The sequence below is a fragment of the Myotis brandtii genome, unplaced genomic scaffold, assembly GCF_000412655.1.
Source record: "Myotis brandtii unplaced genomic scaffold, ASM41265v1 scaffold125, whole genome shotgun sequence".
Lineage (NCBI taxonomy): Eukaryota > Metazoa > Chordata > Mammalia > Chiroptera > Vespertilionidae > Myotis > Myotis brandtii.
The window spans coordinates 10328077-10346671 of record NW_005354385.1 but is presented as its reverse complement, the minus strand read 5'-3'; the positions used below and the strand labels follow the sequence as shown (position 1 = coordinate 10346671).

The following is an 18595-nucleotide window of genomic DNA, read 5'->3' as shown; positions in this document are numbered from 1 at the left end:
TTTAAATATGTATGTCACCTCCCCAACCGAAGGAATTGTATGCATGCATATAAGCATAACCAATGGACGCAAGACACTGGGAGGGGGGTTAGGGCATGTGCTGAGGGGTAGAGGAGGCTGGAGGGAAGGTCAAATGGAAAAAAATAATAAATAAATAAATATGTATGTCACAATTCTAAACTAATACTTGGTTTGCATCTACCTTGGGATTTCTAATACAGGGACTTCACAACCTCTATTTCCTTATTGCCCTTTCCTGTGCTGGCTATTTTTCAGAGCCAATCCTGATTATAGAGTTTAGTTTGCCTTTTTCTGAAAGACTACTCCTCTCTGGGAATTACTCTGAGAGTCCCAATAATCCATACTGAGAGGGGAAGATGGAGACACCCATCCACCAGCCAATCACTCAGATAAAGTGAAAATAGGACAAGCAGTCATCCCAGTCAGTGGGCTCTCTGGGATAAATTAAGTCTACCTTATACAAATTCAAACATAAAATATTCAAACATTATCTCCATGACTTTACCTCATTTCCTACATCAGTCCAGGTAGCTAAATAAAGGTTTTTCTGTGGAAATAAAGGCAAAAAGCCAAAATAAACAGAATAAGCAAACCACAAAACAAAACCTTGTAATATTCCAGGAAACCGAATAAAGTCTTCTTATGCAAATAAAGGCAAATAGCCAAACCAAAATGAACAAAAACTCAATAACTATCATAAAATCAGAAGGACAGAGAGGCATCCTTATTTTTTGAGTAACCACTGACTCCCATGTCTACCCTAATGAATAGAGGAGTCGGGCTAATGGTAATCCAGAAACTTCAGACACTGGCTCTGACTGCTTTGCAAGCATGCCTTGGTGAATGACAGCTAAGATTTTCACATGCATTTTAGCCTTTAGACCAAGCATGTCAAACTCGAAGGCTAATACGGGCCAAATAAAGGAGGCATGTGGCCCACAGGCTGTGAGTTTGACATGCTTGCTTTAGACTCAATGGTGGATGAGGCCATGAGGTGTATTTGGTAATGGATAGGGCAGTTCATAGAGCATTAAAAATCATTTTTCTTTAAAGTTTTTCCTTTTAAATTCTTATTACTTGACACAAAAACTCCATGGTAATTCTTTACTTTGTATGAAGTGATATGTGTGGACTATTTTATCTATTCCTCACTAAAAATTTTTATTTTAGATATGTGGAAACTGAGGTTCAGAGAGTGTATTAGTTAGCTCACACTAATACCATCTGTAATAATAAAAGTGTAATATGCTAATTAGACCAGACATCCTTCCGAATGACCTTCCAGATGAAGCCCGGGCTGCAAGGGAAGTCTGGGTCCCAGATGCCTGCCTGAGGCTGGAGGGAAGCCTGGGTCCTGGGTGCCGGAGGGAAGCTGGTGCTGGAAGGAAGGCCTACTCTTTCACGAATTTCGTGCATCGGGCCTCTAGTAATACCATAATGACAATTACCATATCCTGGGTGGTATCGACTTTGGCAATTAACTATGCCAATTATAAAGCACTGTTAACTCTGAAGATTTTACTGTTTTTACATTTCACAGGTTCTGCTTGAGCTGAATTCACCTTGACTTCCATTTTAGTTGAAAGACTTTCTAAATTCTACTCTTGACCCTAAAAATGATTTCAAAAATCGTAGTTGACTTTTTAGACTATGTAAAACTTCTCTTTTTGATTTTTTGTTTTGATTCTTCCTTCTATTTCCATCCCTTGCTTCTCCTCTGAAACCAGTTCTCTCAAATCTACATGTCCCCAACCCCAGCCGGAAAAAGCATCTGTGGTCTTGACTACTTCACCATGGTGCCCTTGACCCATATGCACGTGCAGGAACCATTGGCAACATTCCTGTGCCACTTTGGTTGGCCTGTCACCTTCCTGCCCTCTCCATTCCTCCCAAGGCCCACTTGCTGATGCTGCAGCAAAGTCCACTCTAAAATATAGCCAATTCTGTGCTCTGCGTATGCTGGTCTTCCCCTCCCCTTGTTCCTTGTAAAGATGATGGATAATGTCAGCCAGGACAACGTAGTTAAAGGACAACCAGGAGAATGCTGAATGGTTACAGTCCAAGCGGCACATATAATGTCTTTCTGATGAACATTAATGGGTTACAGTGTACTTTGGGGAAAGTACATTACAAGGACTTTGCAAGAGAACATTATGACCGGACCCTGTAATTCTTGCTTATATTCACGAGAACTGAATGTTCGCACATCCTGGCTTTTACATCGCCTTGCTCATATTAAATAGGAAAATGGATGGGAAACAAATGGCAGAACTTGGGAAAATTTTTCTTCCTTTAAAAAAAAAAAAGGCAGATGGTGTTTTGAACACAACTTGTCAGAGAACATGAACGCATAAGAGTCCTGGCTGTTTGAAGAGGGGAGAAATAAGTTGGTTCTTTTTTAGTGGTAAAAAGTAGCTATAGGTTCCTCTCAGGAGCACAAAGAAAAAAGCCACTGAGAAATGGGAGTGAACTGCAAGATAGGGTTTCTGTAACAAGTACCTCAAACCACAGAAGTCACATGGGCTCTTTCTGCTTTGCTACTTCTGATTACTTGTCAGAGGGTTATACTTTTAGCTTCCCCCATCCTGCAAGGCCATTCAACCATGTGCCAGCTGGAGTGATCTTTGTGCACAATGTCTTTACCAAGGCTCATGCACCAGAGCAGCAATGGCAATTTGGTGGACGGCTGTGCTGGCCCAGCATGCGGCTCATACTCCCTACTCACAGGCAGCTTTTCCATGGATGATAATAGACGGATTCAAATGCTGGCCGACACTGTAGCCACTTTGCCTCGGGGACGAAAGCAGGTACGATTGCTATTTTGTAACTTTTAGAGGGTTCATGTTCTCTTGAGAGCAGAGTGATATGTCTGTCCGACTTCATACTGAAATTGTTATTTTAGAAGCTTCTAAGAGAACGAGTGAGGAAGGAGGTGAGGAGCCCAAGAGAGTACTAGTATACTGGTCCAAAAATTTAAGACCATAACAAAACTTCTTTTGTTATGGCAAAACTTAAGAGAAGATTGCTTTTCTCATTTGGAGAGGTGTCAAATCTTCATCAAATTTGAAGATGCTATTTATAGATATGACCCATTTGAGAATTCTTGATTCTCCCCCCCCCAAGTGTGTCCAATTAATTCTTTCCCTCCCAGCCTCACTCCCAGTCTTAGATAGTCGTTTCAGTTCATAATCAAATGAGAGTGCTTTTTCGGAGGACAAGTTTTGTGGACTAAATTATCTTCAGCTTTGAGGCATGGGCTCATGCCTCATGCTCTTGAAAATATTTGTATTAGATAAGTGAGTGCAGATTGCACATCAGTCCAGTCACTTAAGAGCTGTGGGATCTTGGACAAGTCACTTGCCTCCCTAAGATTCAGGTTTCTTTTTCCTAAAGTGACGATAATAATAGAACCACCCCATGCGGCTCTTCAGCTGCTTAAGTGAGAAATATGCAGCGCTTAACACCGAGACTGAAATGCAGTATATGCTCAATAATTATGCTATTATTTTTATTTTTACTGCAAAGTATTTCCCCAGAGAGGGAAACACATTAGGAAAAAACCCATGTTTAACTGGATTTATTGTAAACAATTTTTTATTCTTTGACTTCCAATTAAAAAAAATTAAAACCATAACACCTCTTTAGTTATTTAACCTGCTATAATGCCCCAAGTACATATCTGAATTTAGCCATAAGGGCTGTGCAGAAAATACTTACAATTGTTTTAGAGCATAAAATTTGCCCTTAAATGTTGCAAATGTATCATGTTCTCCATGTAAGCCTTTTAATTTTGGAATTACAGAGTAGGACATAGTGGGAGTCATGATCTTTTCTCAGTGATGTATGTAGCTGATTCCTTGGGATTTTTCACAATGAAGATAAGGGTATCATTTGCCATGGTTTGGATTATCAATCTTTTCAATGCAAAAGTGCTTTTATGATGTTAAATTTAACATAATGATGAGCATGTCCATCAATTTACTACCTGTATGAAAAAAAAGCAACTATTGGAAGTACCAAAATCTTCATTTAGTTTTCAGAAAAAGAACAGTATAGGAGGTATAATAGATGAGAAGAACATGTTTCCTGTCCTTATTGGGTTTACAATGAAGCAGGAGAATGAGTAGGTGTTATACAAAGTAAACAGCATAAATACTTTAATCCAAATACTATGTGTTTTTGAATACAACTTTGAAGGAGAGATATTCCAGATATTGGAATTCCAGAACAAGGGAATTGGGGTCTTTAGGGAATGTTTAAGTACGGACACATTATTGGGTCAGGAGGACCTAGTGTCTGTGTGGGAGGTGAGGAGAGACCTCAGAGATGGGCTGCTTTGCAAAACACTTGGACACTCCCCCTGAGGCAGCAGCAATCTGAGCAGCACAGGGAGCCATTGAGTGTGTTTGAGCAGTAGAGGGACTTAGGAATCTTATTCTGGAAATGTGGTCTGTGGATAAGTGGGTAGAGACTAGTGGTGAGGGAGCAACTCTTGCACTCGTTGGAGAAAGAAGAAATAGAGGGAATGGAGAGGAGACCCAAAGTTTTGAATACCAAAGGCAATGAAGATGGAAGAGGGACCTTTGGATTTTAAGCCTGAGTGAAGACAGCAGGAACTGAAAAAAGGGCAATCAGTAGGAGGTTACTGGCAGAAGAGAGGGATTTCAGCATATGAGATGCACACAAGTATGTGTATATGTTTACATGTGTATAATATATATACTTCCACATATATTCTCACCCAAATAAATTATTTGTATGTTCTCATCTTTTCTAGGTCTTTTCTTCTCCCTTTTCTCATGGTCCTTCCTCCTAGTCAAATAGCTTTTTCTTACTGTTATGAGAATTACCTTTTAAAAAAAAGGCAAGACAACTCTTGTACATGATACTTTTGATTCTATACAACTATCATCAATGAGACTTGTTGCAAGTTAATCCCAGCATTACACAATTTTCCAAAAGGAGGTCTATTTCCTTGAACTGGTTTTTAGAGAATAATCACCCGGTTGGCTCTGACTGGATTGCAGGCAACAAGATCTCTGGGAGGCCACCACAAGAGCAGGTGTTTCTCTGCCCGCTGTTATTCTCAACCTTCTCAGGGTTGACGTCAACAATTCACACTTCTCGTTATTGTTGGCTTTGGTTTCTGCAAAGCCGTATCTGGTTAGCCTGTAGTTTCAGATGCATCTTCAGAATCATTTGGGTGTTTACACTCAGAATTGCTTAAAAATAGATTTCTGTGTGTGCAAATTTACCTCAATACCTGTATTTGAAAGAGGTGACAGACACCCCGGTGCAGTTCCTATTTCTATTTCTGAACACAGTGTTAGGGGGAAAAATACCTACAATGGAAAACACTGTAGGAAGGAGACTGGGGACCGTAAGGCAAATCTTTAGAAATGTTGGAATGCCCAAGGACTAGGGTTGCTCCTCGAAAACAGTTTTTACCAAATGCTGTAGTGAGGCCAGGGGCCTGACCTGTGAGAAGCTTGAATATGCACTAGTGGTGCACAGACTGAACCTCTTGGCCTGCTTTTCTCTTGGTTATACAATGACAGTTGACCCGTGAACAACGTGGGGGTTAAGGGTGCTAACGATTGAATACTGGTGTATAAGTTTTGATCCCCAAATCTTAATTATTAAAGAGCCTACTATTGATAAGAAGCCTTACTGAGAGCATAAACAGTTGATTAACACATCTCTTGTTGTAAGTTATACGTATTATATACTGTATTCTTATAATAAACTAAGCTAGAGAAATATTAAAAAATATAAGGAAGAGAAAATACATTTACACTATTTATTTTAAAAATCCACATATAATGGGCCTGCACAGTTCAAACCCATGTTGTTCAAGGTCAATTATATTACTAAACAGACAACTTCTGGGAGGGTAATTTTACTTAAAACTTCAGATACGGACTATTGTGCTCAACTCTGTAATGCGTGTATTTCTGGGATGGGTCCTGCCCGTGAGGAGCTTTTACATTATTTGTGGCCACACACCCATCTGTTACCAAAACCCCCAAGTGCTCCTCCTAACTTGGAGGTATTTTGCTCATTGAATGAATCATTTCAGGTAGAAAACTGTTAATTTCACCACAAAAGAATTGGAAAAGTCTTCTCTGATCCATATTGTTGCATGCTGGGAGCCAAGTTCCAACAGTTCTTCCTGAGAAAAGGGATTGTTGAGCTCACCATGAGACTTTCCTGGGGAGCTGCCACCCTCTTTGGGTTCCTTAAGGGCACTTACAAGTCAAGCAATTGAGTTCAATGCCTTTATTTCCCTGTATCTTAGAGTCATCTGCACAGCCTTGGTATCCCAAGAGTCCTGCTTTCAAAGGGAAAAGCAAGCAAGCTGTATTCATGCAAGAACTGGGGCGAGTGAGGCAGGAGACAGGAAAGGGCGCAGAGCACATGATTTGGAACTTTGGAAACAGACAAACAAACAAACAAACAAACAGACAAAAACACTCCTCACCTATGGATGAGTGCCTCCCCTCTCTCTCCTCCCTCAACGCTTTCAGGAAGTGAGTACACAGAGCGGGGACCAGGAAGTAGCGCTTTGTTACTTAACAGCAGGAGTGGCTGCAGTACTGACCTTTGAGCTCCTCTGAGCCTGGCAGGCTATCTGACTGAGCTACAGATCATCCCTCTTTTGCAAGCTGACAGCTGAAGCATTTAGTCTTGGTTTCCCACTAAAAAGGGACATTGTAAATCGCTGGCTAGCAGTAAAATTACATCTTGAATATTAACGCCTGATTGTTAAGTCATCTGACTAAAACCAAAAGAAAAGGGATCATAAACCCAAGCCCAGGCATCTCTACATTAGTGGCTAGCAAGGGGTTAAAGAGCTATGTGTACTCGGCAGTCGCAACGGAATTGCCAAATTGCTAAACCTAGCGTTCTCATATTAGATAATGTGTAATAAAAGACAGCTGTTGCCAGCATATGCTGTTCATTCCACACCAGTGCCTCATTCATGAGTTTTGGTGCCGTCACTACCACCCTGAGAAACGACGCCGGAGGGCAGGCTGGGAGTAGAGACTCCTCTAGTTAGGTCCTAGAACAGGGCTGCTCACATTGGGAAAGGGCTGCAGGGAAAACTTTTTCCCAAGTGTCAGACCTCTGATAAGACCTTAGGCAGACTTCTTCTCACTGAGGCAGGTAGTTCGGGGTGAGAGCAAGTTTGAACCCTGAGAACATTCTTTTCCACATCACCTGCGTCTGACAGCCCTGATCAAAAGCAAGTAGTCTTTGTGTCAAGAAGTGTCATGTGTCAGGGAATTTGATGGTGCCACTATATTTAAATTGTTTTTCTTATTTAAATGTTAGGTCCCTAAAGCAGGCTCCCCACTAACCCAGAGTGGAAACTAATTTATAATTTGGCTAAGTCTGATTTTTGGGTGTGTCACTGATAACCCGAATCAGTCAGTCCACAGGAGCTGAGTACCCGCTATGCCTCTAACGTTGTCCTAGGCAAAAATGTTCATTTTCAATGAGTCAATTAGCTAGATGGAAAGGGTAGCAGGAGAGAGGTGGGGAAATTTCCTTCTCTTATTACACATAATATGAGAACGCTAGGTTTAGCAATTTGGCGATTCAATTGAGACTGCTGAGTACCCAAAGTTCTTTAACCCCTTGCTAGCCACTATTAGAAAGATGCCCGGGGTTGAGTTTATGATCCCTCTTCTTTAGGTCTTGGAGTTGTCGTGTAGATTTAAAAAATCTTAGATTTGATCTATCTAGAATGATTGTTTTTTTATTTAGAAGGTAGGATGAGGGTGGCCCAGATGAAATCTTGAGGTTCCGATCAATGCTATGACTAATCTGCTAACTAAAAGCAAGAGTCATATTTTTAAATATAAACCCTGGTTATGGTTATAGATAACGTAGATATGACCTACCTAAGTAATTTACAACTTGAAAGAAGGATAAAAAAGCCAATGAGATGCAAATAATGAAAACAGATTAAGAAAATGAGAGTAACAATGTAAGGGAAAGATTGAGAATGCTTGGGAATATCGTTTCCTGCTCTCTTCCACCAGAAGTTTGCCTACTACACAGCTTAATGGTCCCCACTCTTGTTATTGATACTTCCCAGGACAAAATCAGGCTGAAATAAACCATGCACATTGTTGTAGCTCTTCCACAGTCAGTCTTTATAAGTTGAAAATAAATACTTTGCAGCAACTCAAGACAATCTTTTTGTGTCTGAGCCTTCCTATTGCTACTACAGGATGATATAAATGATTTGAGATCCAGAACTGACGCAAAAGAAAGATGTAATTAATTTACATCAACTCGGTGGGAAGAAACCAGCGCTCCATTACATTAACTTTACTGACCAGCAGCCAAACTCTGCCCTAATACTGAGTGTTCCAGAAAATGTGTCAGAATGTTGGCATCCGGTACTAGGTAATTCCAGTTCCTTACAGGGCTGTGGGCTTCTCTCCTAATAAATGCCTTTATGAGGATTTCTTTCTTGCATTAATTCCTTCTATGAGTTTTTCTCCTTCCAGTTTTTCTCCTCTATTTCATTTGTATTTGTTTAGACTCAGTATGCATTGGTCTCCTGACAATTTATGTTAGGTTGACAGCGAAACATCATGGGTAAGCTTGGAGCATGGATATTTATGTGTAGGGCCCCAGGACCAACACTTGAGAAAAGGCTAATTAACATTTGTTAATTCCTCAACAAATAAACAAAACACACACAGAAACTCATTTTGATCACTTAGAAAAACACCTAAAAATCTAGATGCTTGCCCTAGCCGGTTTGGCTCAGTGGATAAAGTGTCAGCCGGCGGACCGAAGGGTCCCAGGTTCGATTCCAGTCAAGGGCACATGCCCAGGTTGTGGGCTCGATCCCCGGTGGGGGGCGTGCAGAAGGCAGCCAATCAATGATTCTCTCTCATCATTGATGTTTCTATCTCTCTCTCCCTCGCCCTTCCTCTCTGAAATCAATAAAAATACATTTAAAAAAATCTAGATGCCACCTTTTGTCAGCTTTTCCTCAATTGACAATGGTTGATTGTATTTTGGAATTTTATGTGTATATGATCTTCTTCCAAAACATAAAGTGAAGGTGATGTTCTTTGTGCCATTTAGACCATTCCGAAGTTCCTTTTTCTTCCTTGGCTGGAAATCTCACTGCACTCTTCCAAAACTATTACAAAAATAAATCATAAACAGAATTGAGGTTTTGAGTGTTTGGCTTTACCTGGGTTATATTTCTGCATATGAATTAGTTCTTTAGAGAATACTTTAACCTGCTTTTAAAAAGTAACATTTTAAAGTAACTATTACTATAAACGCAGTCATTTCATCAGCATCTCCAAAAACGATTAAGTATTTGGGTTTTGCATGCCGTTCTCTGGGTGTTGTTTTTCTTTGGATTTCAGTGTGATTAATCTCTATGGTTAATCTCTCAGAGTCTATTTTTAATTGCTATGGTTAATCTCTCAGAGTCTATTTTTAATACAGATAAGATATGAAGTTCTTTTTGGGAAGCTTTGGAGTTTTGCCACATTACATTGACTCTTGCCACAGTGTATTATTAGCAGAGCTTTTTAAAATCTTTTAAACAGAATGTCTGGGCCTCCCTTTGCCAGCTCTCCTTTGCTACCACTAAGGAATGGAAATTACTGCCTTTACCTTCTTTGAGCTGAGCCAAAGAAGGTGATAAAAAGCAAAATTCTTTGTGACTTAGAACATTTACAGATGTGTCTTAAGGACCTTTTGGTAATGGTGTGTTTGTTGTATTTTTCAGCTTGCTTTGACGAGATCAAGTTCTTTAGGTGATTTTGCCTGGTCTCAAAGGTAAAGAGATTTATTTGTTTTTTTTTTGGTCTCTCATCAACATATTTAGGAACACAGCTCTCCAGACTTATTTACACACACACACACACACACACACACACACTTACAATACTACAATTTACATAAATGTCAGCTATTTTAAATTGTGGCTGTTTTTCATTTTCAATAAGTATGTGACAAATATGATACTTTGATCTTTATGCATCATTTTTAAAAACATTTTTAATATTTTATTACAGAAAGCTTGTTACTGTGGAGAAGCAGGATAATGGAACATTTGGATTTGAAATTCAGGTGGGCAGTTTTCAAACTTTTCATAAAGATAGTGGCACTAGTAGTGTCATGATATTTGCAATGCAAGAATGAAGTAAGGGTTAGAGAATGATGGAAACTCTGATTTTTATTCAATGTGTGGTTATCTTGGTAGTTCTTTAGTGTCTTTGGGACGATCTAGGAAAGAAAACATTGAAACACATAAAATAAAACCCCTGAGACTTGCTCAACTCTTTGTTCTTAGTTGCTTCAGTCTCCATGAAAGTCTGAGACTGATCAGAAATGTTTGATGTCATCCAGGTCTTTTTATTTTATCTTTATTGTTGAAAGTATTACATATGTTCCATGGCAGGTCTTAAAGAAGAGAGTGAAATACTCTTCATAGATGTGTATTTTGAATATTTGCCTGTCTGCTGTGTTTGCCTAATGATTTTATACTACATGTCAGGTTTTAAATCTATACTCTGATATTTAAGAAATCCTTGAAAACATATATGGACTGCATTCATGTATAATTCCTACTACATTTTGGAAAAAAAATTATTTTATGACAAATTTGCCCTTTTATATTAATGATGACACTTTATAATTATTTGAAACACTTAAAAACATTGCTCTATTTGCGTAGTGCTTTGTAATCTGGGAAATTTTTTTAAAACAGTCTATAGGTTTCCATGTAATAGCCAAAGAATTTCAGTTCTTATTTGTTGTCTGCTTTTAAATGGCCATATTTGTAAAGATGATGAGTTAGGGGAAATGAAGTCTAATGCAATTAAGTACAGTAGTAGCTTAAGTATTAACTGTGTTTTTTTTCCATTACACTTTTGTGGTTCTTTTAGATGTATTTTGCACAATCACATTCTTATACTATACATCATCTTTTAGGTTTTAGCTTTGGTGCTGCTTTCAGAAAACGTTGGTGACTTTCCACAATTGGAAAGTCAGCGTGTATTTTAAGATAAGGAACAGGAAGCTGCTAAGTAAAGCATGCTTTATGAATAAAGAAACAAAATGGAACTCTATCTTCAATGAACATTGAGAGGCTGTAGGAGAACAGAAGATACCTTCTGTTTTCTGACCTCTTCTATTTTAAAATTTGGGGAAATCTATAATTCTTCCATCAGTACTATGCTTCTAAAAGCAGTACTGTGCTTTCTCCCCATTCACACAAAACAACCCCTGATCTATTGCAGAGACTGTACGTTTTGTGATTGCTTATTTTTAAATGAGAATTATGCACAAGGATGTACAGCCATTGCTACTGAAAGCAGGATCAGTGGCTGCTCACGTACCCTTATTTAAAGTGACAAATAGGAATTTTTTCTCATGCTTCTATGACATGTCACTGCCCCCCATGTGTCTCTCCCATACCATAAACACACATTCCATGTGGAGCAAGGGTCACTAATAGACCACAGCCTACAGCACCATGAACCTCTGTAGCTCAACATGAGCTAATGGCTTCACTTCTGAACCGGAGCACCTGTGTGTTATCTCAGTACTGCAGGAACTCACTCCTCTGGGCATTCTTTTTGGGTGTATGCTTTCCATTACCAGCTCCATGCGGTGTCTCTTCTCTAGTACTTACAACATTTGCATATTCATTGAATAGAGGAAATGCTGTGGGAACTTTCTGAAGCCCAGACAGAACCTCATGTGCTCATAATGTTAACACCTATGTGGGTCCTGGTCTACCAAGGGAAGGGGTGGTTAGAAGAGAATGACTTCACGGTCCTCTCTGGTTTTCCATGGGTTGCTACTCATACGCTGCTAGTGAGAATCATAGAGTATGATAGAAGCACAGACTTTAGATTCAGGTACACCTGCCTTATGGGGGTTTTAGGAATTTCAAATGAAATAACCCATACAAAATACTTAGTAATGTGTCTGTGCCAGTAGAAGATCAGCAAATGACAAGTGTTAGAATGAAGGTCATTGGGTATGAGAAAGGGCAATGTGACTTTTGTGTCTCTAAGGATTGGTTTTGTTATTAAATGTGAAAGCAGAAGACAGAGAGAGAGAGAGCCTATAACTTTGGGGCCTCTGCCTTTTCTTTCCTATCTCTAACCCACACATTTTATAGCAGTGGCCAAACATTTCTCCTTCACTGCACTCACTTTCATCCCTGGACCTGGAGGGCACATTTTCACTGCTAATAGAGTTGGTATAACAGTGGTTTCCAAATGGAGTGTCTGTTATAGCTATAGTTCTTGTACCAGAAAGGTCTGGGCTGGAAAGGTCTGCCTGTGGCAAGACTTCCTGGCAGAAAAACTGTTAAAGGGTCTCTTACAGAGATGGGAAGTATATTATGTGACCTCTAAAAGTCCCTTTTACCTTAAGATATGGGGATTCTAAATGCCTTCTTGAGTGACTAGAACCTTACATTTTAACAGAGTCAAATTTCTAGAAGTTGCTTGCACATGACTACCTTCTGGGTCTAGAGCTCGTAAGTCTGTAAGATAAGAAGAAATGAGCCATGGCCAGTGTGACTCAGTTGGTTAAGCATAGTCACTGGTTTGATTCCCAGTCAGGGCACATACCCAAATTGCAGGTTTGATGCCAGGTAGGGGTGCGTATGGGAGACAAACAATTGATGTTTCTCTCTCACATCAGTGTTTCTCACTCTCTCCCTCTCTCTTCATTCCTCTCTTTTTAAAATCAATAAAAATAACAACATCTTTTTTTAAAAAAAAATGAGAAGGGTCCAGCTAGTGTGGCTCAGTGGTTGAGTGTCAACCCATGAACCAAGAGGTCACTGGTTTGATTCCCACTCAGGGCACATGCCTGAGTTGCAGGCTCGATCCCCAGTAGGGGGCATGCAGGAAATAGTCAATTGATGTTTCCATCACTCTATCCTTTTCCCTTCCTCTCTCCTTAAAAAAATCAATAAAAACATATTAAAATATAAGAAGGAATGCTCATCAGACATTAATTCCTTCATAAAGAGGCAGTTTTGGAATGTGGTTTAATTTTAGGAATCAGAATAGTGATTTTGAGTCTAAATGGAACTAGACACCATAACTTACCTGTGTTGGGCTATACGTCATCTAGCAAACACGTATGCAGTGCTCTTGGTATAATTTAAAAAACAAAAACAAAAACAACCTGCTCTTGCCAAATTGAGGCAAGATATGAAGCATAACGTTTTCTGATTTGGTTGGGTGACTAATGAACCAGTGATTATTCAAGACAGGTGTACCAGCAAGTGATCAGAAATGAAGGTGGCTGAGTCAATTATAGTACTTTTGAATGAATGCAGGGCAGATTGTCATTATTTGCAGAACCCTAATGTAAAAGAATTATTGTTGGCATATCTCCATTGCTGGACATGGACTATTTTGTCGTCTCCTGTAGCCAGTATTTTAGCATGGGAGATCCTCAGGGGCATCTTTCTCTTTGCTATTGGCCACCATTTTTTTTTATCCCATTTGAGAAATGAGAAACTTAATTTTCCTCAAGAAATATGCCATAATGAGAGCATCAGGTGGTCTCTTAGGCCTGAAAATATAAAAGCTTGAGCCAGTATCATCCCACTTTTTTTCTCTAGGCAGATTTTTTTTTAATGAATGGGGTTGGTTGAAGATTATCTGGTAGGATTGCAAAATTGGTCTATTTCAGTGGTTGGCAAACTGCGGCTCACAAGCCACATGTGGCTCTTTGGCCCCTTGAGTGTGGCTGTTCCACAAAATACCACGTGCTGGGGGGACACGTACAGTGCGATTGAAACTTCGTGGCCCATGCGCAGAAGTCGGTTTTCGGCCTGGGCGAGTCTATTTTGAAGAAGTGGTGTTAGAAGAAGAGGGGGCACGTTCCCTGAGGTCGACCCCTCAGATTGAGGACGTTTTTAGCAAAGGCCAGCTTAGGAATACCCTGATTAAGTTAATAACAATGTACCTACCTATATAGTTTAAGTTTAAAAAATTTGGCTCTCAAAAGAAATTTCAGTCGTTGTACTGTTGATATTTGGCTCTGTTGACTAATGAGTTTGCCGACCACTGGTCTATTTGATTCAGTTTATATTCAGGAAAGCCTTTCCAAATTGTTCTTTGCATCTACCATTATACCACTTACACAACTGACACCATTTTATTTTTTGACAGATAGATTTTGGGTTTTTGGAATAGTAATTATGTCTCACTTGAATTTTTGCAGACTTACAGGCTCCAGAACCAGAACACCTGTACCTCAGAGCTGTGCACTCTGATCTGCAAAATCCAGGAGGACAGCCCAGCGCACTGTGCTGGCCTGCAAGCCGGTAACTTACAGCTTTGCTCATGTTAAGAATTATTTAAATAGCAAGAAGAGAAAACTTTTTGATAGTGAAGGTCAGGACAGTATTGTTGCTTTGGATTTTCTTAGTGCCTTTATGCTGCTAAGGTTTGAGGCTTGCTTGTTTTTCTTCGTTTGCATGTCAGGAAGGATTATTTAACGAACCGCATTAACACTCATTTTTTTTCTTGGCATCTCCCAGGTGATATCCTTGCAAATATCAATGGTGTGAGCACAGAAGGCTTTACCCACAAGCAAGTTGTTGACCTGATCAGATCGTCAGGAAACCTGCTAACGTAACTATCCATCTGCTTCCCGTGGGGCTTCAGAAATGTTACAGTCTCTCATAATGCCTGTTGAGTGAATGAATAGACTTATTGTTCAGGTTCCTAAGGAGGGAGGCAGTGCTCCATAGCTTTGGAACTGGATACAGACGTTTTTATCAGTTCCTTTTGTTTCTCAAGGTTTCCTCAAACTTGAACATGTTGTCAACATCTGAAGTCAGAGGACATCGATAGCCCAAACATCCAAGTGGGAGGGAGAGTATTTTAAAAAATAACATTAAATTCAATTAAACTGGCACTCCTTTTCTTTGGATAGACAAAAAATGATCCAATTTCCATGGCTGATATAAACTTGTGGTTAGAACAAACAAAAGGTCAGAATGGTTGAGTTTTTCATCTTATACCACAAGCCAATAGTTTTTCTCATCGAGTGTTCCATTTGGAAGGAAGAACCAAGTCTGACAGCCCTCCCCACCCTGCACACACACACACACACACACACACATGTGTGCGCACTCACCCCTGCTACTATTTCAGACTTAATAATGGGACACTGGTCTCCCCTATTGGAGATTTATTTTTTCAACTATACCATCCCTAGTACCTAATAAAACTTTAGTATTTAGTTAAAAGATGGATTTCACTCGTTTGTTAAAATGGTATTTCTTGAGCAAATATTATGTTTCCAGCACTGTGATAGGCTCAGGGGAGATGGAAGGAGATGGATAAGAAAAACCTGCAAAAATAAATAATGTTGATATTGAATTATCTATAATTGCTATGAAGCAAGTACAATAAGGTATGGGTTAGGACATTGAGTAAGAGGGCTGATACTTTAGCCTAGGTGTTTAAAATGGCCCTCTCTGAAGAGGTGGACTTTGAGCTGAGACCTAAATGAAGAGAAGGATGATTATGTGAATTCTTCATGAGAGAGCATTTAAGGTAAAGAGAGAGGTCTCTAAGTTGTCAAAATGGGCTTGGCACATCCAAGGAAGAGAAAGAAAGCCAGTGTAATTGGTGGTTGGTGAATTAGGGGGAATATAATAAGGGATGAAGGCAGGGAGTTGAGCCCTGGACAGTGTGCTCAGTGGTTAGATAGTTGGCTCATATATTGAAGTTTCATGGATTCGATTCCTGGTCAAGGGTTGCAAGTTTGGTCCCTGGCCCCTGTTGGGGCTTATGCCAGAGGCAACCAATGGATATGTCAAGTGTAATTGGTGGTTGGTGAATTAGGGGGAATATAATAAGGGATGAAGGCAGGGAGTTGAGCCCTGGACAGTGTGCTCAGTGGTTAGATAGTTGGCTCATATATTGAAGTTTCATGGATTCGATTCCTGGTCAAGGGTTGCAAGTTTGGTCCCTGGCCCCTGCTGGGGCTTGTGCCAGAGGCAACCAATGGATATGTCACTCTCACATCTCTCTCTCTCTCTCTCTTCATCTCCCTCCTCTCCTCCCTCCCTTCTACTCTCTCTAAAAATCAATGGGAAAAATTTCTTTGGGTGCAGATTAACAACAACAACAAAGACAGGGAGTTGGCCTGGGAGCAGAGTATGGGTCTATCAACCAGGCTAGGTAGTTTAGGATTTATTCTGATTATGTAAGATCCTATATTTTCTCATTTCTTCTTCAGAGCCACCTCATGAGGTTAGTTTTATTCCTATTTATAGGTGAAGTGACTGAGACTGAAACGAGGTTTAGTTAAGATCAACCATCTAGTAAGTCACAGGGCTGGGATTTGACCACCTGCTCCGGATGCCAAGATCTCTTCTTTTCAGCCACAGCACAGCTGCTCATTGTAAGCTGCCAATAGAAAATCCACTGGCCACTCTTCAGTGATTGTGGTCTAAAACTTCAAAGGATGTTTTGGGTGTGTCTAGTAGTTTTGGAAGATGACTAGCTGGTGATAGAGGACTGAGTCCAACTACCTGCATTTTCTCTTGGACTCTATATGGTTTCTGCCTTGCAGATTCAAGCTTCTCTTTACCTGAACTCATAGGATCCATAGAGTTGGACTCAGTCCTTTACAGCACCAGAAGATTGTTCTTAACTAAACCTCATGTAAGCGTCAGGAGATATCTAAGGAGTAATGGCTGGAGACAGTGGGAAAGTCAGAGATCAGGAAAATGATTGTCTATACTAATACTGAAGAGAGCAGCCAATCTAGGCCTGAGGTTTTTCCCATAGACATCTGTTGCTTGGGCAGGTCAGATTGACATTAAAAATCCCAATGGAACAGATTCGCAGGGATCCTCACCATTGCTCACAATCAAGACTGCTCTAATGAGGAAGCAGATAATGTCTTGGCTTGCTCTCATTTCATTATCTCGGGTATTATGCTATTAGAAATTGAGGAAAATTGATCTCCACATTTAATGCTTATATTTTACCATGCCTTGAAAAATTCTTGCATCTTTAGAGAGTTATAGAAGGAATTTGAACCAATACTTTAAAAATGTTTAGGTGTGTGACTTACACATAAAATTTATCTTATTCAGATTGATGGCTTAACAGTGAAAATAAAGGCCTTAACTTGTGCCCACAAAACAAATCAAATCACTCAGGATAGAACAAGTCTTTTTATTTTTAGAAAGGTATAGGGAGAAAGAACACTATTAAGTAGATAATTCTAGGATTGAAGTGTGTGAGCTTAAAAGGTTTTGAGATGAGAGAGTCATATGAAGGTTACTAACTGATAGTAGTTCTGGTTTTCTTTGTTCTAGTTCCAAAGTGAAGACAATTTACAGATGTAAAAGCTCCTGACATGTTAGTGAGGAAAAGATTTTTTCCCTTCGAGGAATAGCATGTTGATGCCACTGTTTGAAATTCTTATTGTTATTCTTATTGCTTGCTTTTCTTATTGCTATGTTCCTCATGCTTAGCATGGTGTCCAAAGTCTGGTACATAGTAGATGTCCAATAAATATTCACCAAATGGATGAGGTGATCCAGCCAGACCCCACAAGAATAGATTCTAGTAGAGAACAACCACCATTGTCATACAGGGGCTTCTATAAAATGAGCTACAATTTACAAATTAACCAAATTCTTTCAGTCACCCTCTGCAGGGGAGTTGTTTTTTGTTTGTTTGTTTTCCCCATTTTCTTTCTCTGAATGTTGTTAGAAGATTTGAAGTAGGTCCAGATACTTATAGTGCCAGGAGAAGCTTAACGTTTATGTTGCCTTTTAAGGAGCCTGAGTTTAAATTGTAGTACTTCATAAGGATGGTACTTGTTTGAATGAATCACTCATGCTCTTCTCCCCTCCTTTTTTTTTTCTTAAAACAGGATAGAGACTCTTAATGGAACAGCAATTCTCAAGAAAGCCGAGCTTGAAGCAAAGCTGCAAGTTTTAAAGGTAATTTAATTTAATACAGTGAGGAACATTTTTCATCCTTGAATGTGCGAGTGGTAGGATGAAGATCTATTTGAGGAATTGAGATAGCCCTTGAGGATAAAATGTCATGATGAGTCTAAACTGCTGAGTTATCAAGAGACAGACAATTGGCTTTGCAGGCATATTAAATTTCACAAACCAGCGCAAATCATTTCCTCCCTCTTTCTGTGTGTCTATGAGGCTCAGAAAGGCAACAGGAAGGCACATCAATTGAAGAACATTTCATTAATGCACCTTTCTCTCTTGATTTACATTTTGTGTGGGGTAGATGAGGGGGAACAAAGAAGGAGGAGCTGGTCTCTGTCATTTTCCCAAGTGCTGTGTGTGTGTGTGTGTGTGTGTGTGTGTAGAGGGCCTGGAAGTTTTGCTTCCTATTGTCTTCCTCTGTGTCCTTCCATTCTGCCTCATTCTTACCACAAAAATAATCTCCCTGCACTCCTTTGGCTGTCCTTGAATCTGCTTTCACTGGCAAGCACACTATCAACTTTGAAGAGGAGAAAATAAAGCTTTTAGGAGAAGTGCATAGTGTAGGAT

General features: G+C 39.7%; 1 protein-coding gene across 7 annotated transcripts in view; it reads left to right on the top strand.

Annotated features, from left to right (window-relative positions):
• CYTIP (cytohesin 1 interacting protein) overlaps positions 1–18595 on the top strand; it is a 66082-nt gene that overhangs the window by 36082 nt on the left and 11405 nt on the right. For 4 of the 7 annotated variants that reach the window (XM_005859324.2, XM_005859327.2, XM_014534076.1 and 1 more), the window contains 6 exons: positions 2669–2828; positions 9794–9843; positions 10083–10137; positions 14269–14371; positions 14588–14681; positions 17953–18022. In XM_005859324.2, the coding sequence (XP_005859386.1) occupies positions 2673–2828; positions 9794–9843; positions 10083–10137; positions 14269–14371; positions 14588–14681; positions 17953–18022 (528 nt within the window). In that variant the 5' untranslated portion in view covers positions 2669–2672. Of the gene's footprint in view, positions 1–1605; positions 2829–9793; positions 9844–10082; positions 10138–14268; positions 14372–14587; positions 14682–17952; positions 18023–18595 lie in introns of those variants that run through there. The other 3 variants (XM_014534078.1, XM_014534077.1, XM_005859328.2) reach the window with 2 other exon arrangements.